Consider the following 24,554-nt stretch of genomic DNA (forward strand, 5'->3'; position numbering starts at 1 on the left):
CAGGTGTGATTTGGCTCTGACTGTAGAGGTACAAAATTAAAGTAATAATTCCAAAGTCTTCTGCCCCTCATTCTGAAGCTACAAATGTGTGAAAAAGTCTGTGAAAGCAAACTTGGTTTCTCAAAGAAAATCTGTAATGCATCTAAAATAGCATATGTCTTTCATTTAAAGCTAATCAATGCAATTTATCACTTACCTCTACTTTTCTTTTTTTCTTAGCTCATGGGGCATTCTGAATGGGACCACAAGCGAGGACCCAGGGGATCACAGGTCAGTTCCTCTGGATTTTTCTTTCTTTTTGGCTCTTTATAAGTTTGAGGTATTCAAGCGTCTCATTTGAAGATGGCAAAATTGTTCATTTTACTAATATATGTGGGATAGAACCAAAGGGAAAGAGCAGAAAATGATGACAACTTTGGTTAATATAATTTTTTGAGCTATAATCCAAACAGAGTTGAGTAATACAACAGAAAGAAATTTATTTCATTAGCATAAAGATGGTTCAGATGTACTGAGAAACCATCTCTCCCATCAGGTGTTGAAATTATATGAATAAATTACTAGGGCCCCTGTATTTTAGATTTACTTTTTCCTTCAGCTGAAGGATTTTTGTACAAATACAAGCATCTAAATCTAAACTGATAACAAACAGGTTCTTCTGCTATGAAGCTACCTGCTCCTTGATTTGAGCGGGGTAGTTGGTGTGGAGTTGTTAGCCTATCCTTCATACTCCCCCTTGCAAAATCACTGGAATACCAGCCTTTTAAATGAGAATATAGCATATGTTAAATAGAAAGCTGCTAGTTATTTTGTTTATCTAAGATTCATTAATTTTAATCCAGACCACTTCTCTAAGTTGCCCTTTTGTTTGCTTCTTTGTCCTTATCATTGCAGAACTCTACAAATTTTTCTAAGTTTTCCAAGATTTTGCTTGCATCTTATTTCAAAATCATCTTGGTTGCGGGCCTGATTTTTCAGATGACAGTATCTGTTTTCAAAAAATAAAAAAGAGGGAGAAAGGAATCTAGTTTTTGGTGAAAACTGAAGAATTTCAGAAATCAGTGAGAACTCTTTGATGTGTAATCTCTCTTCATCTGATGCAATGGTTGATTGAATTGTGTTCTTCTGGCCTGAAGAGTGGCAGGTAAATTGGACTCCTCTAAACTACCCCTATTGTTGAGGGGAAGTAGTCACTTCAGTGACTCTCAAGGTGACTAAACTTTTTAAAATCATTCAAACGTTACTGCAAATCTTCATCTGATTTTTGTATGAATACGAAAATATAGATATGTTTTTATATGCTGTGACCCGTGCCCCACAGTCCTAATGCTTTGCCTATGGCAATGAAATACTTAGAGCCTGCTCAATTGAGTGCATATGAATTTCTGCACTGGTGCTGCATCAGAGACTGAGGCCTAAGTCCTGTCTAAGTCCTCATGCCTAATGCTTCCTCTTGGCTATGTGCCTCTATGCTTCAAGGGTTTTTTTTTGTTGGCTAGGTACTTTTGAAGGTTTAGAGCCAGCCAATAAGAAACTTCAGAGAAAGGGATTTGGGTGGAACATAAGCGGTATGACTCTCATCCAAATAGATTTTAAATTAAAAGGTAAAATGGATCAAGTTGACTATGAAAAAGGTATCTTGCTGCAGGAAATTGGGGTTGTGCTGTTTAATAGATCCCTTTTGAGTTTTCTGAAAAAGTGAGGGATGAATGTAGAGGATGAAACTGTTGCCGAAGAATTTTTTAATAATTTGTTTCTATTGAGGCTATGATTTCTTCCAAGGAGAGTTCTACAGAACTTATTATATTGCCTAGTTTCTCTCTTTGGCACCTTACTGCGAATAAAGAGGATTTGTATGGCATGGCCTAATTTCAAAGGAAGAGGTCACCCGGGCATTCAGTCAGTTCTTGCAAATGCCATCTATATGGAGTCCAAGTGAAATTGTTTGTTGAGCACTGTTAGGGATATGCTGTGCAGTGGAAAAATGAGATAAGTGGTTACTAAGCACGTATAGATGGAGTTCTCTGGGTTTCAGTAGGGGTGAAAAGGGAGATATTTATGAGCAAAAAGTTCTGTATAAGTTTGAAAGTTTTCCCTATCTTGCTGAAAACAGCTTTGTTCCTATCCTCTGTGACAGTTCAGATATTCCTCCACCCCCTTTTTATTAAAAAAAGGAGGAGTGTGAAGTTCTTTAGAATTTTCTACAGGTCACCTGTAGTAGTTTGAACTGTTCCTGAAGAATAATGTCGTATTTTTAAAGGCATTATTCTAAACAACTCTGTTTCATATTTTCAGGTAGAAAACTGCTGATGATGATTATGTTTTTTCATAGGCAGACTATCTTTTTATTTTGGTGTTGTTTTAATGAAGTAAGCAAAAATACCCCGAGTGAGGAAAATGTTCAGTTTATTGAGTCCATTCCTTCAAAACAGGAGAAAACCTGCCTACATAGATGGTCTCCCTGATAGAGCACCGTGGTATTTCCTCCTGAATCCATTTAAAAGAAGGTCGCATAGCTTCAATCGAGCTCATCCTCTGGGCACTCTTTTATTTCATTTACACCATGTGTTAGATGCTCTGCAAAGCTTCTAGGAAACAAAACATTATAAATCTTGGAAGAACCTTGTAAAACTAACAATCAGTATATATCACAGAAATGTTAAGGGATCTTGAATAGGGTGGGAAAAGAAAATGACCCAAACTCTCAGAGTACCATGGGCTATCCTAGTGCCCAGTTGCAAGAAACAAGGAAGACAAGTTTCATAAGGGATAGGAGAACAAGCCTGGCTTATTGCAGTGTAGCCTAGAGAAGGACTGGGTCTTCAGACTGTCTTCTACATTGCTGTCAGAATTACCTTTAATAGGAAGGGTGTTAAACCTAACTTCATTATTTGCTTGAAAGGTTAGAAGACGTTTAGAAGGATCCTATTTTGGCATGTAATCGAAAAGAAGTATTTTATCCTTATTCAGTTGTGTTATTGCCAGTTCGTGTCCTTAATGAAAGTACCCTTTGTTACAAAGTCACGTTTAATATAGAGGTTATTAAATAATAAAGATTAACAAAGAACAATAAAGAGTAATTACTTAGGTACCTTGCTCCTTCAAATATGATGTGTCAGTGGTTCACAGATGGACTGGCCAATGCCTATGGGCTCTGCTGTGCAGTTGCTTATGGTATTTCCCTGCGTCTGTGGGGTTTTCCTCCAGGAGAGGAACGGGGAGGTGGACAGAGAGGTCTCTTCTGGCCAGTGGTGGCCCGTGCTGCTCAGACGCACAGCAAGACAGAAGAAAGGAGTTTAAAGCATGTGTTAGCATGAGCCAACTTATTAATCTTCCATAGTCTTTTAATTCTTATGGAATAAAAAGAAGAAAATGTGAAGCTGGATTTTAGGAAGTCACCCTTCTGCCCGTGTGTGTGAAAGTTAGCGATGTCATTTGAAAGGAAAGACAGTGGAACCATTGGTTTGCCATAATATAAAACTAAAATCCACATTTAAACTCATAAAATTATTTTACCAAGTCTTATTAAACAACACTCTAATTCTGCCAGATTTTTTTAAAGAATTAGGAGATTTTCTATGGTTCGTGTTTGAAACGTGAGAGGAAACTATTACATTGCATGTCATACTTCTTAATGGCCTACTCAGAAAATGTATTCCTTTTCTACTTGTGGGAGTTAAATGCAAGATGAAGTAGTTATGGGTAGTGCTGGATGTCAAATAAAATACACCTCACCTTATGGGAATTCCTGCTCACAGGAGTCTGTCTCCTGATGTGCATCTGTGATTCAATAGAATGTAAATGGGACAAGTAAAAAGCTGACTTTACAATATGTAACTTGCTCCTGACTTCCACACCAGCACCTCATTCCCCTATTTTATATTTGCACACACATATATATGTATGTATCTTTTAGAATTCCTCTTCTTTTAGAATAATTTTACTATTAAAGCTGCTGTAATTAGAGGGAATTCTAGGTTTGCCTTGCAAAAAGCAGATGAGTTCCTGGCTACCGATCTTTTTTTTGATCTCTGAAGGTAACACTTTCTACTGAAAGTGTTTAGTGCCCAGAACTTACTCTCTGGATTGGATATCATGCAGAGAGCATGAATTGGATTTTGTTATGTTCCATGCCTAACATTTCAAATTAATATAAATTAAGATTTAGGCATGAAACTTCAAAATTAGGGTTCTAAGTTCAAGAAATTCCTGGATGTTTAACCCACCTAAAGAAATCTCTCTCTCGAATGCACACCTGCAGTCTATTAGACAACATTATCTCACTCACATGAGGGGAAAATAGCCATACTTATTTCTAATATACTGTAAGACAATGTGATTGGTGGAATTAATCCTTGACATATTATCCCTCTGCAGACAAAATATGCATACTATTTTAATAATTCTCAGAAAGCATAATACTTGTTACTGCTGAAATATTTCAGGTGAGAGCAGCAATACGCTTTATGTGCACGCATTTTTACGGGGGACATTGAATGCGTGGGAATTATTTGTTGCTCTGACCCTGCTGCTGTCATCAAGCCTTGTTTGGCTTGTTGAAGATGTAGGCATAACACCAGGATGCTGTGGAATCGAGCGATCTTTCAACATTACAAAACGATGATAGTTGGGAGAGAAGCAGACAAGTCCGGTGCTCTTAATTCTCTTTAGATATAAAAGCTTTCAATTATATATATATCTGAGGTGCTGCGTTTTACCCCTCCAGTTCCTAAGCAACAGCTATTTTCAGAGTGCGTGCGTCTGGTGTTGTCTACCTACTTCATGCTTCTGTGAGGTAATTCGTCAGCGAACGCCAGGCTTTTCACTGTCTCTCCCGGCTCCGCTTGCCATGGCACTCTGAGGAGACAGACGCTTTCACAAAACCGAAGGAACTTGGGCAAGACCGGTCTCAACCTTGCAGCACGCAAAACTTCCATACGCCTGGGAGCTCTGCCGTTTACAGCAATGAAACAAAAGAATCAGAAATAAGGCTCTTGTCACTGGTGTGGGGAAAAAAACCTTTTGCTTGAGTAGGAGAAACCTCTCGAGCAGATTCAAAACCATGAGCCGGAAATCTCTGTACTTGCTGAAGCGTAGATGGGAGTCAATTCCCGTTACTGACCAGGTATGGTGCTCTGGTGAAGCTGTTGTGTAACTGCGTTCCCTCGCGATGCCATGGTGAACATATTTGCAGTGATTGAATTGTGCTTGCTTGAGTTCTTTTAATACAATGAAAGCCAGTTGACCATTACCTGTAGTCTCCATGATGAATAGTGCAAAAATGCATGTAAAGGTGATTTTGCAAGGGCATGTGGTTATGAATGTGGAGGTACCACTGCAGTCCATGAATGTAGAGTTAAGTAACAGACAGAATCTGTCTCTCTCTCAAAAATGAGACTTTTGCTAAAGGCTGAATTAAAAAAAAGATGTGTATTAGGTGTATTTTAAACTGATCGGCTAAGGAAAAGTAGTCTACTGCTGATGGGTTCCTCTGTGCATGTCTTTGTTGCATTTTGTATCTCGTATGTATGAAATCACTGATTACAAGTAGATGTAATGCATTGGCAGAACCTCAGCTTTTTCAGCTTCGTCTTCGTTGATGCTTCATTTCAAGTACGTTAACAACGAAGACAGTACAGCGGAGCTAAGCGAGACATACCAGACGTAATGTAAAAATTATGGCATGCTGTTTGGAGCAAGTATCATCACCATAAGTGGGACTAAAATGTCATGGGTGGGAATACAATTGGTACATTCCTTGCTCCAGGCACTCTGAGATTCTCTGAAATTATTTCATTATCTTACTCAGGATGTAAAGACAGTAAAAGAAGAAACTCTAGAAAAGGAAGTGGAGGTAGTAGCTTATTGCATGTTCCAACTCAGCTTTGTATTTATTGAGAGGCTGACTATGAAGTACATCTTGGGACGCCTTTACCGATGGGAAGGCAGCAATTTGTGAGAAAATTCCATTTCTTAAGTGGAAATAAAGATGTAATACCTAAATACTTTTCAGGGTTCAGAAGGGTCCTTCTGTACTCTTTTTCTTTGAGGAAGGGGGGGTTGTTGGCAAAATATGTGCCATAGTTTATAGAGCTGTAGATTTTAAAGCCAAATTGGACCACTGAGGTCTTCTAGAGCTCACAAACATAACACTAGTCATGTTGTAATCTTTGCAGCAGGCTTGTGTTTTCTGGTTAAATAAGAATATTCCTTCCAGAAATATATCCAGACTTAATTTATAGGCTTCAAGCAAATGATAGTCCACCATATGCTCTATAAAAGTTGTTCCAGCTGTTAAGTATTCTCTCTTTTTAATATAATGCCTTCTCCTTTGACTTTGCCTAATTTAGACCTCCAACCTTATAAATTTGCTACACCTTTGAATACCAGATTTTAAAAGCCTTCTCTCAGAATTTTTTTTTTCCTGGATAGAGACCTAGGTTATGCTTCTACTCTGCTTTGATTTGCTATGATTTGAACTAACTGAAATACTAAATTACAAAGGAATCGGGGTTTCTGGTAATGCAAAATAAAATTAGTAAAGCATTATCTTGAATCGGAATTGATCCAATTCAATCAGGCATTCTCAAATCTCCTGGTAGAAGAGCGGTAAATAAATGTTCTGTTATCGAATGAGTCATCTGTCGTTTGTTTCTGCTAGGGTGTAGGGAGGCGAGTGTCATTTCAGCCTCTTGGGTTTCTTCTTACTCTGACACAAATGCAGATTCTTGACTCATTACAATCAAGTATTTGACCAGCAAGTGATCCATAGCATTGTATTTTGATTGTTAACCATTTCACTTTTCCTGTGTTTCCTTTTAAGCACTCCAACCCTGATATTTGCATTGCATCATACTCTGTTCTGCTATGATGTATCGAAAAAATTAATATCCCTTAGCTAGATGTTAGATCTGTGTGATCTCACTGAGCTATGTATGTATCTTTTCCATTGTCCTGTTGTCTCAACCCCTGAATGTCTCTGAACAGTTTTAAAAGAGAACAGGAAATTTTCCTGACTGACCTACCACTCTGGGGCAAGTGACACTCGGTAAATGATGCCCGTATTGGCTTGAGTGTAGTGTGTATCTGTAAGGGTTTATTGAAGGTAACCTAAGGGAGGAGGATGACGTTCAGTTTCAAACCCACCAACATTTCTGGCTGTTCTTGTTACTCCGTTTGCATGGCTGGGTGGCAGAGTTTGAAGGGGGTCGCAATGCTGGCTCTCACGCACGGCAGGAGCCTCCCCCTTGGTCAACAGGGCTTTGGCTGTAGGAAAATGCAATTACTGCACAAGGTCAGGACCATGGAGGGAGAGGCAACTTCATCATACAAAAATAATAGCTCTGCCTTTTCAGGTAAATTAATTATCCGGTCCTTAGAGGGATGCACTAGCTTATTATTATTATGGTCTGGGCTAAGCTTGAAGAAATGAAGATACATTTTGATAGGTAAGTAGCTAATAACATTGTAGATTTTTTCTCTGTTCAGATGAGATAAGAGATATTTATGTTAACTGATGCCAAAAACCCTCCAAAATGATCTAACTGTATTATCACTTTTTGTAGAAGACCAAGGGAGAAAAAAAGATGGAATTCTGAAAGTGTGTTTTTTGCTTTGATCTCATTTCTAGTTTCAAATAATATGGCATGTCTGACTTCTAAAGATATGGGAGCCCATAACTTCACTGAGAAGTCTGATGTTGTATTTGAACATACTGAGTATCTTCTGAAAGACATCCAGTGATTTTTATTCCCCATCCTACATGTCTTACATCAAATTGAGTGAAACCCAGAACCATTTAGGAAAGGCAAGGGTGAGCAGGCTGAGAAGTAGGGAGAGAGAAAAGCCATGAGTAGTTATGACACATATAGACAGCACTGGGTTTGGGGGGTTATTTTATTTTATTCGTTTTTTGATCTTTTAAGATGCTGCAAATGTTGCATCACAGAAGTTTCTGTGGTTTCCAGGGTCTGATATTCAAATGGATTTTTGGTTGGTTGTTTTGCTTTTTGTGTGTGTATAAGAATGAAGAAAGTGGGTTTGAGTTGGAACCCTGAATTAGACCTTTTGAGTTTCAGCTGATGAGAAATGTCTTACTTAGCTCTACATTTTTATATCTGGGATGGCCTGATCTTGTGGGCATTTTTCATTCGTAAATTTAAGAAGAATGATGATGAATTATTTATTATGCATTAGCCTCTATTCAACAAACAACAGGATCTATTAGCACTTGAATCTTGCATAATTGTACATCTCTCATTAATTTCAGTAGGGAAGTACCTTTATAGAGCTAAGGAAAGAATTTAGGAATGTTTTTCTTTCTTACCCATCCAGCAGTTAGGATTGCCTGAAAGTCTTCTGCCTTGGAAAATAAATTTAAAAGCTGCTAAGCTTGGAGTTTCAGTAAGGGTTTTGGGGGGAAATGTTCTGACTGACGGTTTTATTTGGTGTATGTGTCTGAGGATCTTGTTTTCTGGACGGATCTCAATTTTTTGTCCCTGCTAGCTGCAACACAGAATGATTTCACTGAACGGACGTGTTTAAAATGCTGTGGTAACGGAATGAGCCAAAGGTGATGAGGTGTTAAATATTTGCCATAAGGATGTTGAGTATTTCCCCCTGCCTGAAATTCCCTGTAGACTTCATGAGCCATAATCTTTGAGCAAAAGTTGGATTATGTACCTGTCCTAAAAAGAGAAGAACGGGAATTCTTCACACATTAGTCCATGATGTAAACTTCTAATGAGATTGTCTCTCATTGCTGACTGTGAATTTAAAAGCAGAAACTGAGTTTGTATGGCACTATGAAACCAATAATTGATATATAGGTTTATATAGCTGTAAATAGTTCAAAGGGATCTACTGTGCAGGTAAGCAACATCATCAATAATACACTGAAATGCACTAAAAAATGCACGCTTACAGCATTATAAATAATAGTAATACTTTCTGTACTCTTAAGTCACCAGTTTAGATTTTGATGGATTTGTGTAAATCCCAGGAAGTGAAGCCTCGCTCTCACCTGCCAGTGATTTACAGCACAGATATGCCTAAGGCAGTTTGCATGTAAGGCTTAGTATCCAGTTCTTACCACTGATCCAGTACACAGGAGAAATTTCCATAGCCTACAACCCATACAGGGTGTTAAACAGCATATAAATTGATCTGAATATGACTTGGGTCATAACTCCATGAAATGATAAATGCAAGGTTTTTGGACAATTATTTTATTTTTGAGAGAGAGAAAGAGAGCTTCATATGAGATTGGGAATGTGGTGGCTGCATGATGACATGTATGAAGTCATTCTGCTAGAGAAAAGCTATTTTAAAAGAAAATGGAAGAAGTTCATTTTGTCTGGATTGGAAACTGTGTGTTCACTTCGCTCTAGGATTAATGGCTCATTCAGTCACAGACCTTTTTGCTAGTCATGTCTTGCTCTCATTCTGCTCTGAATGCTCCTCACTCATAACCCATAGGCATCCCTACTATCTTTATGAGAAGGCTGGAGCCCCGGTGTTTTATCTTTCGCTCAGATGCCTGTGAGATTCAGACCTTTCTTTGCTTGCTCTCCAACAGCCTTTACATCTGGTAGGTCAACAGCAGTATGGCACTGCCGATTGTCTTTGGCCAGAGCCAGCTTCATCAGGAAACTTGTGCTGAGGAAGTGTGTGTCTGGGGTGCCGTTTGTTGGGATCCTGGCTGAAGCTGGGGAGAGGTACTGTGCCTCTGCAAGGCAGCACTTCTTGGGTGCCCAAGAAATAACAGCGTATACAAATGCATCAGTACGGGTGCTTGCCTTAGGGGAGAGACATGGCTGAAGTTTGCTTACAAGCAGGTCCAGGACAGTACCAGATGGCAGGGCACTTGCATTCCCTGCACCTCCTATCTTCTTTTGGGACCTGGATAAAAATTTTAAAGCATAGGGGATTCTGTGTATGTGCCTCCTTTCTGTGCAAGGGTCCTTAACCTCTTCACAGAGAAGGGGATGAAGCAATTGTTATGACTGAGGAGGCCACAGAGCAGCAGATGTGGGCTTCTGTAGGTCTCCTTGGCTCACAGCTTCCCTAAGGATCCGGAAAAGGTGTATGATAGAGCCAGGGTCAGCTGGAGCTGAGAAGTTCCTTTTCCTTGCAAGTGCCTGGTGGGTTATGCCTGATTATTGCTTTCGCACAACCTGTCTCCAAGGCAGGTGAAGCCACGTGTTCAGAACCACGCTGGCCAGGGCACCACCACGGCCACACAAACACACACACACGTGGAGGAGCAACACAAGCCAAGGTAGGGGTGATACATTACCTCGTATCGTTGCACCTAGTTAGAAGGAGCGCGTGCCAGCAGGCCATCAAGTCAGCAGGAGCAGCAGCGCAAGTAACTACAGAGCTCAGCAAAAGCCCCTAGCTCCCCTTGTGGCTCCAGCTTGTTTGGACTCCAGGCAGCCAGGTTTTATAGCCTTTTTATTCACAGCTCATCTCTCCCCCACCCCACCCCACCCCCACGCCCCCACCTCAGAAAGGCCCTTTGAGAATACCATAGCAGGCCACCGATGGCTTGCCTGAAGCAGAGTTTCTGCTAGGATATGTCACAACAGCAATCCTTTTATCTAACCCCATCCCTCTTACCATACCTGAAAACAGTTCAAAAAATTTGTTTCCTGTAAGTATGTTTTTGGGGTTTTCCACAGCTATTCATTGTTAATAAAGCCTTACATTATCCTTTCATTCAGCAGACAAGTTTTCATTAGCGTTTATGGCAGAGTAAAGACTTGTGGAGCTTAGGATGTTATGAGAAAGAGACCTCATGGGAGGGCTGTGGGTTGATGGGAATATGGAGCTGGTGCTGGGGGAGGAGGGTTGCTCTTGTGCAGCAGGCAAGGTGCAGAAAGCTAAGATTGTGATCAAGAAGTGATCTATAAAATACTTCCTTGCTTTCTAATGCAGCAGATGAATAATATAATGCAGAAAGCTATCTCAGAGAAATAATCTGCCTCAGATTTGGCCTTGTTTGTTCTTAGAGATGAGCAGTTGAGGCACAGGCACTGTGGGTTCATTTCTGTTTGTCCCCCAGGCTTTCTACCCCACTGCTCTAACAAAGGTGCAGAAGGGAAGTGGGGTGGTAATGAGCTTGGCATCTGAAGGACAGCTCTTGTTTTCCGATGTGCCACTCCCACCATCCAGCAGATGACCAGTGATGATCAGAGGGGTTCTGCAGATGGTCAGGGCTGTCAGGTTGTGCCTTTAAGCCAGGGAGACAGTGTTCCTCAAGTACAAGAACATCTGATTTGAATGGGATCAGCTCCAGAAATATACTTGTTTTAGTGCATAGCTTTGACCCGGCAAAAGCTATGGAAAATCTTGGCACTGTACATCCTTTCATGCTGGCAGATAGCCTTAAAATGTCCTTAATGATTCACAGGAGCCTGGAGTGTGACAGAGAAGTTCCTCTTACTGCTGATGTAGAGCTGGGAGAGGCTGGAATCTGAGAGGACAATGGACAGGATATGTCTCACAGGTGGCTGTGACATGGATGATGCAAGGAAACCTGCAACCTCCCATATCCATGGCTTGTAGCATGGAGAAAAACCTTCTAAATGGCGTCAGCCACTCTCTGAATCACCTTCTCAGTCAACTTCTCTATCCCAAGATGATTGGCGGTGGGACAGGAGGAGTAGATTGGCAGCTTGGTTGTGGCATACCTCTTCTTAAGACTCAGTAGCATCGTTATGTCTTAATTCTTCATAGCTAAGCAGGAGCTCGACACAAATTTCCATACATATTGCCTTTCCTGAAAAATCTCTCTCTCTCTCTTGCTAATCCTCCTGTGTTTCCAGGGCAGCCTCTTGCTACCCATCAGCAAATCCAGTTCTCTGGAAGAGCAGCTTGCTGACGATACTCCACTTAAGTTGTATTTTACTTTATTGAGTTAAAGGTGAGCAAGAAAGCATGTTCCCATTTGACAAAGGCTGCAGTTTAAAGGATCGTTGCTACGCAGCAGTTCATGCAGTTGTTCAGTGCAGTTCAGAAATGAAGCAGTTAAGAAGCATGACATTTGACTCAGTATTTTGAAAAGGAGAGATAGTGGAACAAGCTGACAGGCTGTCTTTTTTTTTCTGAAGCGTTGCCTTACAATGGACAGCCTGTATCCACTTTTGTGAGGTAGATATAGATTGATTATGGCAATTGAATTGAGAGGATGAGACTCTGGACTGTCCTCAGCTGGGGCATAGAGAGTGAATCTTTTCCTCTCTGGGATGCTCCTGAAGACTCCCTCATCTCCCTGCATTTCCCTTATCACCACATTGCATCTTTCTGACTCAGGGGTTTTCAACATGTTTTTATTTTCAGATCCCTATTTTTTATGCCATGTAAGTTTGCAGGCAGCAGCTTGTACATCTCAGTTGCTTCTTTGTAGATCCCTCTGAAGTAGTTCAGAGGCTATAGCAGGGTATGATCTTCTGGTTAAAAGCCATCGTAACCAGGCATTGGCCAAGAAATTCTTTTTGTGTGTGTTTTTCCATTTTCAGTTTTTCATTTGTAAACTGTTAGAAAAATTGTATGGTGCAGAAGTTCTATTTGCCTGTTTGTTTTAGAGGTTTGAAATGTATTGACATCTGACAGCTAAAGTTGCTGGCTACTTTTAAGTATCTATACACAATCTTGTCCTGGTCCCTCGCACTACAGAAATGCAATTGTGGGCAAAATCCTGTGGCTGGAGGATGCTAAGCACGTGTAGATTTTCAGAGAGTTTAATCTACTGAAATCTGAGTCCTCAGCTTTGGCACAACCAATCCACGAGTTTCCAAAGACTTGCAAATTCTTCCAGTTGCCAAAATTCGGGCATCCATATGCCAATCCCTGAAATAAAAACAACACTGAGAATGTTCTGAGTCCACACTGGTGCCTCCCAAAGAGGTTAGTAGTTAATGATGAGCAAAACAGTGTCTCAGTCTTCTGGAAATGACTGTACTGGATAAAATTTTCCAAATTCAGGCTAAGGCTTGCAAGGAAAACTTCAGTGCAAATGTTTAAAGCTTGGCAAAAAGTATAAGCAACTGAAAGCAGGGTCTTATGAAGGGAAGTAATGGCCAACTTAATAATGGGCAATATAGCTAGCTTCCTGGTATTAAACAAAACTCACAGTATAAAATTATGTAGATTTGTGGATTGTGAGAGGATGAAAGGTCAAACTTCAGCTCCTCCCAACTATTAAAAGCTGAGGGAGGTGCCACAAGGTGTTCTTTTTTGTTTCCAATAACATCTTAAACTTCACGTATTGCTTCTATGTGTTTCAGGTATTTGTAGCCTTTCCAGGCAAAGTATTGAGCACAATCATTACAATTTGTCTGGCTTCCTGTTTACAGAGATGAACCCAGTTACAGAATGAACATGATTAATGTACTTAATTCCTTTCTGAACAGTGATTATACCCAGTCTTCAGCCAGGACGTTTCCACTGGTATGTTAATAATAGCACTGCTAGAGGATGTGGGTTGCTCCAACCTTCCTTACAGAGTTTCCATAATGTAGCAGTCCTTTTGCTGTCGGAAGATGTCTTCAATAACAAGGAAGCAATGAACTGCCTGATTTCACTCTATAATGGAAACGCGAGTTTAAAAGCATTTTTATTAAAAGTGTTTTAATTTTTTTTCCTCTGTTTTATGTCCATACTGGGGAAGACATTTATACTGTAATTGCTGCTCTCTGGGATAGTTTTAAAGAAGAATAAATAAGTGAAAGTGTTTCCTATTGTTCCTTCCTTACAGGAAGAGATGCTGAACTCTCTAGTAGCGCATTTTATGCGTTTCCCAGTGGAAAAGATCACAGCTGATCAGCTCTGTTCTCAACACCAGATGTTCTTTTTCTGCTTGACTTTAGTAGTGAGCCATAGTTTTGTTCTGTGTCTGATGGATCAGTGTTCAAAATTTCAAAATGAATTATTGGAGCAGCCACATGAGATTTTTGAATAAGCCAGCACTGGAGTAAATCTTAAAGTCAAGTCATAAAAAAGAAAATTTCATGTTGGGTTGTATTTTACAGATCAAAGGTTCATTGTGTAATAGGTCTGCATTGCTCAATTTTCAATTCCTGAATAACCTTGAGTGTTACAAGAGCAGTATGAATTCTTGCAGTCCATAAAGGAAGTCTGGAGATTATCAGGCCTGAATCTAGAGTTCATAATTGTTGAGTTATTGGGCTTTATGCATGGCTTTAAAAAACTAATTGTTATGGTGAGCAGAAAGTCCCTAGAGGGATCAGTTATTTTACTGCAAAAAGTAAATTTTTTTTCAACATGAAAAAGGTATGTTCATCAATGACCCAGATGATGAGACACAGTGCACCCTCAGCAAGTTTGCAGATGATACAAAACGAGGAGTGCCTGAAACACCAGATGGTTGCGCTGCCATTCAGAGGGACCCTAACAGGCTGGAGAAATGGGCTGACAGGACCCTCATGAAGTTTAGCAAAGGGAAATGTCAAGTCCTGCACCTGGGGAGGAATGACCCCATGCTCCAGGACAGGCTGGAAAGCAGTGTAACAGAGAAAGACCTGGGGCTCCTGGTGAACAACAAGTTGACCATGAGCCAGCAATGTGCCTTTGCATCAAAGAAGGCCAACAGGTCAAGGGAGGTGATCCTTCCTTCCACTCTGCTTAGCTCTGGTGAGGCCACATCTGGAGTGCTGTGTCCAGTTCTGGGCTCCCCAGTACAAGAGAGAGATGGACATACAGGAGGGAATCCAGCAAAGGGACACAGAGATGATTAAGGGACTGGAGGAGAGGCAGAGAGATATACAGAGAGAGAGACAGAGGAGAGACAGAGAGAGACAAATAATTTGAAGTTTTCTTTCAAGTACACTGTTTAGCCTGGGGAAGAGAGGCTGGGGGGATATTATAAATACCTGATGTAAAGAAGCTTGATGGTATCCAGTGACAGGACAAGGTGCAACGGGCACAAACTGAAATACGAGAAATTCCATTTAACATAAGAAACAGCTTTTTTACTGTGTGGGTGGTCAAACACTGGAGCAGGGGTGCAGAGAGGTTGTGGAGTCTCTGACCTTGGAGATATTCAAAACCTAATGGAACACAGTCCTGAGCAACCTGCTTTTGGTGACCTTGCTTTGAGGAGGGGGCTGGGCAATGTCCAGAGGCACCTTCCAACCTCAACTATTGTGTGGTCGTGTCGTGTGTAGTTGTGAAGGTGAGATTTCATGAGGATTTTTGCCCTGAACAGCAGGGGGGTTTTGCTCGGTACCTTTAGCCGCTCAAATCCATGATGAGGAGCCTTGGTGCTACCTGATACTTGTCTCTGCTAATATTCACATATTTACTGGTAAGCAGAATCATAAAGAGGCTCCTGCTGAAAGTATGATACCGCAGTGCATCATTCTGTAACCCTTGCAAATCATAATGTGTCAAACTGATGGCCTTCTTGCCTCTAGATGATACTGGAAGAAGAAGAGAGTAAGAAAAACTCAGAAGAGAAATGTAGGCTTCCACTACTGATCCTTTTTGCAGCTCACAGAGGGAGTGGGGGAGGCAGTGTTAATGGTCCAAACCTACCTGTTGAGGTGTGGAAACAGAAGGTCAGTTGTAGAGTTGTAAAGACCCTTTGTCTCAGCCCCATGCAGTAGCTGGAAGACACGTGGCAGTAGCAGATGTTTCCTTTTTCATATTCCCTTCTCCCTTTACCCCCGCCCCCCAACACACACATCTCGGGAGGAGAGAGAAAAAAAAAGCTGTACATGGAGAAAAGGAGCCAGAAAAAAATCTTTCCAACCAGAGCTGGAGCTTTATTAAAAACTAGCTACCAAGACAGTGATTTAAAACATGTAATCCCTCTTCAGGCTACAAAGATAGTATTTTGGTAGAAACCCAGATAACCTTTCTTTCTGTTTCCAATAGCTTTGCTTCTGGAGCATGGGAGCCTGCTACTCCAAAAATGAGCTTGCATGTATTTCTTTTATTACTATCTTCAATTCTTCTTCTGGTGTCTGACAGACAAATAATTTGAAGTTTTCTTTCAAGTACACTTTTGAAAGTTCATACACTGTTCTCAAACACATGCCCTCAGTTTCTGAGGAATCCCCACATATCTGACATTTTCGATTTTCACATACCTGAGAGGGAGACCTAAATCTTCAGTTAGGTGACAGATGTGACAGAAATGTGCAATAGCAATGGACTTTTTGTGGGTCATATTATCACAGACAAGTTTTATAGGTGTCTAAAAAATAACAGCTGTCTGTATATAGAGATTGTGTTTTAGGACTCCTGGAGGGTTTTATGTCCTTTTTATTTTTTAATTAACAGTTGGAGTTGAGTGAACAAACTGCAAAGAATTATTTTATATTAAGTAAGTTCTTCATTAAGATGCAGAGAATAGAAGGGGGGAAGTTGACAGGAGAAGCTGCTGTAGCACTTTGTATTCCTTACAACTCTGTGGGAGATGAAAGTGATGAACATCTTGAAGACCCTGATCAGCAGCTTGAAGGATCAGAGTTTTCCTTTGAGAAAGTGCTATCTCAAATTGGAGGTTGGGATTTTAATGTTGTTGTATTCTCATCAGATAAACAGGCCCGGAACAGAATCACCTTGTAAATTTTTGCTCATTTTTATTCAAATAGGAGTTGGTAAAAAGTACAATTGTAAGAGTGTTTCTGTCTGTATTTGCCACCTCCTGCCTCATAAGCGAATACCACCTTTCTTTTTTGAGCTGTTATTAATATTAGCATCAATGGTGGGTGCAGCTTGATGTCGGTGGAGAGGCAGCACGAGGCACCATCTCTCCTGCCTTGAAGGACACAATGCAGATGGACAGTGGAACTTCAGTACCTTAGCTGTGATAACTGCTAAACCCCCGACACATTTAGGCTATGGCAGCAAAGGGCACACTATATAGTGCGAGCTGTTTACTGTAGAGCAAATAGAGCATGGAAGGGGAGGAGAAGTAGAAACTGAAATGGAAAAGCCTTAAGATTAGGTGTGAAAGAGTAATGCAATTACCTCGTCCTGTACCAGGCCCCTTTCCACAGTAGATTTTGTAATCTCTTGACATGGGCTATCCCATTGGCTTTGCGAATGTACAGGCGGCACCTTTCTTTCAAGACTGTCATGCCCTCCTCTGTTCCTTCCCCCCAGTGCCCCAATGCCAAGTCTTAGAGTTGGGAAGAAGAAAGTTGGAAGTTTATGTAACTGGGTTGTGGATTCTTGAGATGCTCAAGGTCCTAGGGATGTTCTATTTTTATTGCCGCAGACATTTAAAAAAATGTACTTCCAACATTTTGTTTTGGAATTATTGCTGGAGTTCTGAAGTCCAGGAATTTTTAGCAAGTCCTCACCATGGGAGCAGAAAGAAACAAATCCAAGATATTTTAATATGGCACACATAGTTTTGCTGTTGCCAAAGGGAAGTGCTCTGCTTAAATGTCAGGACAGTGTTAGTAACAGTTGACTTGAGAGAAATAAATTGGTGATCCTAGTCCAGTTTCTAATGGTCAGCTGTCTTTCACAGAAAACTCTACTTCAATCTTTCAGTGCTTGAGAGGTGCTTATTGCATAATGGATATGTAATCTGCACTCTGCTCTCACTTCTCCGGTCGTTTCTCCAAGGCAGACTTTTCAGAGTCATTGGAGTAGGGTAGATGAACCTTACTTTGTCGGCATCTCTCTTGTGTATTCTAGAAGGAGACATTTGAGGTAGCAATCATGTAAAGGCGTAGCGACATTTCTTTGTCAAGCTTTTCTTCTGGTGATAGTTGGAGGTGCACCTCCTATTTCTGCTTTGTTAGAAATCAGTGTCTTCTGATCTCAGTTTTCTTTGCCAAGAAGATAAATAAGCAGTATTATTTTAATTGGTGTGTTTTTTCCTGTTGTGGTACTTGATGTCATTTGGAATACTTCTCTGTATTTTCACCTCACTTGCATGATCATCCCCCCTGGTATGAACTTAACTAGTTAGAACCTCTCACATTCATGTCCCACACCATGTTTGAGTAACACGGGTTACATCAAAGGATCTTTTTGGCACACTGTTATCATGAAATTAGGATTTAACTTAGCCTTGTCTTTAAGTTTCTCACATTGGTATGAAGTTGTATATACATACTGGCCCTGGGACTGTTTTAAAAGTGCAAGTTTTTAACTCAGTGATACATGATGATTATTTTTCCATATACTACTTTAGGGACCACAGCCTGACCCCTTTTCCCATCCAGTTCCAGTGCCTGCTCAGTCCTTTATGAAAATAACTGTATATTACTGGCATCTCAGGGAGATGTTTTCATCTGACCAGAGTGCATGTCTGCACTTAGTAATTTTTCTTCAACACCCAATTTGATATTCTTCTGAACTCCTAATTTTACTATTTTAGAGTCTGCTGCTTCTTTTTTTTCCCTAATGCATCTGAACATTATTCTCTCATTCACTGAAAGCCTAGTATAGACACCCCAGACCTAAATGTTTTCTCGTAATACCCTTCTAGATTTCTTTTAGGCCTCCTTTGCATCATTTTTTAGCTCTGTGTAGACGCTTGAATCCAAGCTAAGTTGCATGAGCCTTTCCAACCTTTTTTTTCTTGTGCAATATTTCTAATATGGAACTTTTCCTATCCACAAAATGAGGTCTGGGTTCTCAGTATGTCATACCTTAATCACTGAAACATCCATTTCTTTGATCTTTAAAGATGCCCTTTTCAACTAAGGACAAAATTCTTAAATAGCACTCATAACTCATGTCTATCTTTTACTGCTTCTAATAATTTAATTTGCTTTCATCAGAGCCCATCTATACCTTTGTGTTTTGATTCTATATCTAAACTTAACCCTTTCATTGTGCCAAATGACTGTGTCATGCAGCTTAGTGAATGTCTCTAAAACAAGAAAACAAAGTGACTCTCACGATTTTTTCATAACTTTGTTTTGTTTCTGCAGATCTTTTTTGTTTTTTTTTATTGAGAACATTTTTTCCCTTTTGTTGCTCTTACGCTTGATAAGACAAATCATATGATCTGTATTAGACTGCAAGACTTGTTATATTTAGTGGGACTATTGATAGCTGGCTCTCGTGGTATTGTAACATTTTTTTTTAACTCAGGTAGCAGAAAAATACCCCTTTTTGCAACAGTACTTTCACAGAAACATCATGACAGATGATGTGACCATGTTTTTAGTGTTTTCTGCAATGCTTTTTGGCTTGTCACTGAGAGCACAATGTGAATTTGGCATTGGTGTTTCAGTTTACAACACGTTATTTATCTGTTTCATATAGTTAGACTTTTTTATGTTAAAAAATCACTAAGCATCCGATATTTTTTAGTCCCAATTCTGTGATTTTTTCTTTTAGTCACAATTCTGTGATTATTTGTTAACAAGGATGAACAGTTTAAAAGTACTGAGGGGAAGCAACTGTAAATAAGAATAGGTGGTGAAAACGATGAAAATCTGAGGTAGGATTGCCACTATGTCTAGGGGGATGTAACAGGCTGCCCTGCATATAATGTACTCTGGATGCCTCAGCAGGGTGTAACCTGGTTTCTAAATTCCTGGCAGCTGGAAACATTGTTCAGTGAGAATTGCCATCCAGGTGATGCCTTAATTTATGTCTGTCTGAGTATATTATGTTAACTTCAAATGAGATTTTTGCCAAAGTGAGAGAAAATGACTCCCTGCTTTTTGCCAGCACCTAGAATATGGTCGGGACCAAGGTATCCAGATTTCTTTTGCGCAGTCAGTGTGTCTTGAGGTGGGGAGGGTCAGCGGCCCAGTCTGTGGCTTTCTGCCGGAGCACTTGTGGTGTACTCAGTTTCCAAAATGAAACTTGGCAGAAAACTCCCCAGTCCTGTGTCAGTGAAATCATCTCTTCAGCTGCTGCTGTGCGCAGGTTTGCCTTCAGGGCTCCGTAATTGTCAGAAGGCTTCTTGATTGTGCGTTTAAGGCCAATAGAGATGTCGATGAGTGAGCTGCGAGACCTTGACGTCAGCGTTTGCCTCGGGTGGTTCCGTTCATGACTGCGGGCCAAGTTTTGAGGCCACATGCAAAAATACTGCTGGTTTTCTTCTCTGCAAGCTTTCCCTCTGTAACAGACAGGATTTTTTCCATGCTCCATGTTTGATGCAGTTCAGAAGGAAGAAACAGGAGGGAATTAGCAATATTTACATTGGACTTTACGAGCAAGGAGAATTCTTCCGATGCTTCCTCTTGCTAGTGTAGACAGCTCTAGATAATCCTTTCATTAAACTAATCAAGCTCTATGTTAATGTTGCTTCACCTTTTTCTCCCCTCCCCAAATTCTCCTGTAGTGGTAAGGAATAGTGTTCTAATCTCCTACCTGCCTTTATGTCTGTGTTAAGCCCATTTGTTATAGTCCAACATTATCCTGTAGCATAGACAAACACCCTCTCTGAGGTATTTTAAAGAGCAATCATATTCCCTTCTCAGCCATCACTCTGCTGCATTAAATAAGGTTTGCTTTTTCTAGTTTACCCATAGGATATTTTCTTCTCTCTTAGAAAGGTCTTTTTTGCATCTATCGTAGTAAAGTAGAAATCAACTTTCTTGATAAATTGGATATAAATTATAGTCCACCTAGGCCACCTGTTTAAAGGAAAGGTGATAAATCAAGTGTAAATCTATTTTTAATCCTCTTGTAAAGCACAAGCCATTCAGTTGAACTTCAGAGAATGTAATATGTACTCTCTCTATGTAGGACTCCAGATGAGGACTTACCTGTGCCTTGTAGAATGGCATCACACTTCGCTATGTCTGGTGAAAAAGCTTTTGGTGACTTATCTAAGTATTATGTTTTCTGGTTGCAGCTGCATTGCATCAATGCCTTGTATTTGTTCTTGCATTAAACAGTGTACATAGATGTTGGTCATCTGCGACAGAGAATCTCCAATTCTGGACTAAACTTTCATCACCTAGGTAGTCTCTAGGTGTATAACCTCTCACCGCATTACTCATTTTCATCCATTTCTGTCACTCCAACCCTCATCGATTTTTTTCCAGCTATGATGTCCCAGTTCTCTCTTGTGTGGGCGATGTCTTCTAATGCTGTCATCACCAAAATGTCAGTTGCTGACCATATTTCTTGTGAAGGGTCACTATAAGAGTATTAAATTTGATCTTTCCTAGGATTGACCTTTGAGAAAAGCAAAGAGTAATCTCTCTGCAGTCCACACTGACTCTTTCTCATTAGCTGATTTCTCACTAAGTTCCTTATCAGCAGCATCCAGGAAAATAGTTTCCCATCTGATATAGGTAGCAGAAGTACCGCAACTGTAAAAAGCTGTGTGTGAGGTGGCGGCGGGGATCAAGATGAGGGGCCTTTGATGCTGAGTTTGTCTCTACGGTCTGGAGGACTGCAGTGGTAGAAATGGATGTCATTCAATTGTTTAAAGGTTAAGTTCTTTAGGGACTAATAATAGAAGTGTTCAGTCCAAACTGGCAGATTAATTTGCCATGTGTGGTCTGTATGAAGAGCAAAGAGCAAGTTAGAAGTTTAGTGAAATATATGTAGTTTTTTTTTATAATATGTGAATTGTAAAGAGTGGGAATTATTGGAAATTTTGAGAACAAGATTTTTGAAATTATGCTATGTATATCCTAATTAACAAATAGACTAGAAGTATAAAGTTGCAGACACTCCAAAAGACAGAAGTGTTATGCCTGCCATGTCTGTATTTTGTGATTTGACTCCAGAGAACAAGGGAGCAGGAAGAATCCAGTGCTGAGGAACAAGAATTGATTTTTCACAGCCTTTTTTCCACCATAAAGTTGCATTCCATTTAGCTATGTGAAAGATGGTTAAAGAAAAAAACAGGAGGAATATTCTGTCTTGAACAAAGTGATGGAAAAACAGAAGCCTTCTACAGGGCTAACAGCTGTAAGAGCTGGACTTAAATTGCCCGTCTTCTGTCTCTGTCCTCTGGATTATCTGATATACTGGAGCAGCTCAAGAGGAATCTACTGCTTAAATACAATCAAGAATTACATTTTTTTTTTTAACAACTTTGGTATCTGTTCTGTAATCAGGAACTTACCTTGTTGCTTTGCTAAGATACACTTTTTTTTCTGCCTAGTGTTTAAAGTGAATGCAGGTGGCTGAGAAGAGTGGGGCACTTTTAATTCTCAGCTGATAAATGGCACAGAACATGACTACAGAAAAATAATTGTTGTGCCTTGTAACCCAGGACAAGTTTAGGAACCAGACTTGGGCAGTGTTTCCCACCAAGTTGTGTGAGTTGGTTTGAGAGTTGGTGACACAAAGTCCTTCTTTTGGCAGACATTATCCAAGGTATTTCTGGTAGAGTTTCAGCAACAGAGTGACAGCGCTTTAAGCCTGGGACATCAGCTGACCTCATATTGTCAAAGCCCATAACATATAGTTTATGTATCTAAGAAAAGCGGCTTGATACCATCCATTTCCCAGACATATGAGCTGCCAGGTATTGTGGGACAGGTCTGTATCGGTTCAATGCCTTTTTTTCTTCTGTGTTGTCAAGTTAAAGTTTCTTCTGATTTGCAAGTTTTGTGAATAATTTTTAAATAATATATTTTCCATAGGTATATGTATAACCCATATATATAGGTGTGTGGGAGGGATGTAGGTGTACGTTGCATTTGCAAAGCCATCTTATATAATGCCAAGAGGATTTTAAAACATGAGGAAATGTTTCAAGTCGTTGTTACAAAAATGTTATTTCTGTTGTTTGTTATTTGGATCTGATATATCAGGCAAATTTGCTCTGCAGAACCAATTACAGCTTTTGTGCTGTGTTCTGCTAGGCTGTTTGGTTCCAGGGCTAGGCATGAAGAAAGCAGAAGCAGCATCTGTGCGGAGCCTGGATTTGCAGCTCAGGAAATTACTTCCTGACCGTGGACCATGTCTGTACTGCAGGATTTTTAAAACAAGTTCTTATTTATTGTTTGTTTGCTAATGTCAGTCCCATCAAAAAGTCTCACTAAAGCTAAATAGGGCTTTTAAAGTAGGCTTAAATAGCATGGTATTGAGATGCATGTGACAGCTCTAGGTCTTCTGGCTCTCCTGCTAGTCGCATGACTACTTTCTTAGTTGTGGGAGTTTTCTGAGGAGTAATATCTTTTTGTGTTTTGTTTTCTTAACAGTGTTTCAATTTTCTTTGACTGAAGATGCAATCTAACTGGCAAATTCATCAATAATTATCATTTTATTATCTGTTAGAAGGCAAGGCAGAAAGTACTAGTATCAGGAAAAAACAACTGTTTCCATTTGGAGCACTGAGCAAACATTGATGAAGGAGAGCAAAAAGGCAAGAACTCCTAGTGTAAATGTAATCATTTAGGTTTAGATGGCTTGCAGTTGCAGCTTAACCTGGGTGGGTTGCTCTCCATGCAGAAGATCTAATTGAGCCTGATTTGTCAGTGATTTATGTTCCATGTCCCTTATACATCCCAGTTCCCTAATCCCTATCACTACAGTAAATCTACTAGGAATCAGCTAGGCAAGGGGGGGTAGGGGCTGACCGGTCGGGACAGGTAGCTCCTGACCTCATGCTGAAACCTTTTTCTCTCTGCTTGGGAAGCCATTTGGCGTGTTATCTCTCATGGAAGGTGATGGCCCTATGAAGGAGCCTTGGAGGACTTTAAATGTATTTGGCTTTTATTTCATTGTCACATTTGGTTGAGTGGCCAAAAGGTTTCAGCTGTTTCAGTAGAAGGCTGCTGAGGGATGGACAGAAAGAGGGATGCCACACTGGCTTTATTTCTGTAAAATACTGCCCTTGTATAAAAAGGGAAGATAATATGACAGACATCCTGTATCTATTAGATTGTTATAAGTAACTGATAAGTTTTCCAGCCCAGAATACTTCATTAAGACTACAGCATTTCTTATCTGTTCAGATGATTTTTTCAACAGCTGTACGTTGGAGATTGTTGACTTGCATAGGAGCGTACAATACCTCCAAAAGCTCTCATCAACTGTTGGTTAGAAGGTATCTACAATTATTGTCCTGGTTACTTCCCTGATTGAGTGTAAAATGAATAATGAACTCAGTAGCGTTTGTGTAAAATGCACAAATGAGGGAACAGGTTCCTAGTTCTTCCAAAACAGGTTTGGCACTTCCCAGTAGGAGGAGAACTGAAAGAATACATTTTTTTTTCTGATATAGACATGCAGTCATTAGCTGCTGCCGCAGGAGATACAGATTTATTTTGACAGTCCCACTGAAATTAGATCACTTTTCCTCCCTGTGTTTTCTGATAAGATTAATACAATTATATTAACATTAGAAAGAACAAAGGGTGCGTGTGACTGCAGCAAGTGGACATACTGGCAAAACAAATTTCAAAGCAGATACTATCTTTTGTGCTGCTTTAAAGGTGGTGAACTCCATATGATCCCAGAGTTATATCTGGGTTTGTAAGATAAAATATAAGACTTCATATTTAAATTTTTTATTAGAAATTGGGATGAAATCTTTCTTAACCATTTTTCAAAGAGAAGTTATGGTGTGACAAAGGTTCTGGATGCTCAGGTGGTTAAACTGAAATATTCTGTTGTTGTGGGGTGGCTTTGGG

General features: G+C 40.1%; 1 protein-coding gene across 6 annotated transcripts in view; it reads left to right on the top strand.

Annotated features, from left to right (window-relative positions):
- The window catches only part of PDE3A (phosphodiesterase 3A), a 259,714-nt gene that overhangs the window by 155,734 nt on the left and 79,426 nt on the right, over positions 1-24,554 (top strand). For 5 of the 6 annotated variants that reach the window (XM_064515780.1, XM_064515783.1, XM_026092700.2 and 2 more), the window contains exon 2: positions 220-270. The exons of the other annotated variant lie outside the window; for it this stretch is intronic. In XM_064515780.1, the coding sequence (XP_064371850.1) occupies positions 220-270 (51 nt within the window). The remainder of the gene's footprint in view (positions 1-219; positions 271-24,554) is intronic. 6 annotated transcript variants of the gene reach the window in all.

This window comes from Dromaius novaehollandiae, chromosome 1, assembly GCF_036370855.1.
Source record: "Dromaius novaehollandiae isolate bDroNov1 chromosome 1, bDroNov1.hap1, whole genome shotgun sequence".
In the NCBI taxonomy this organism is placed as follows: domain Eukaryota; kingdom Metazoa; phylum Chordata; class Aves; order Casuariiformes; family Dromaiidae; genus Dromaius; species Dromaius novaehollandiae.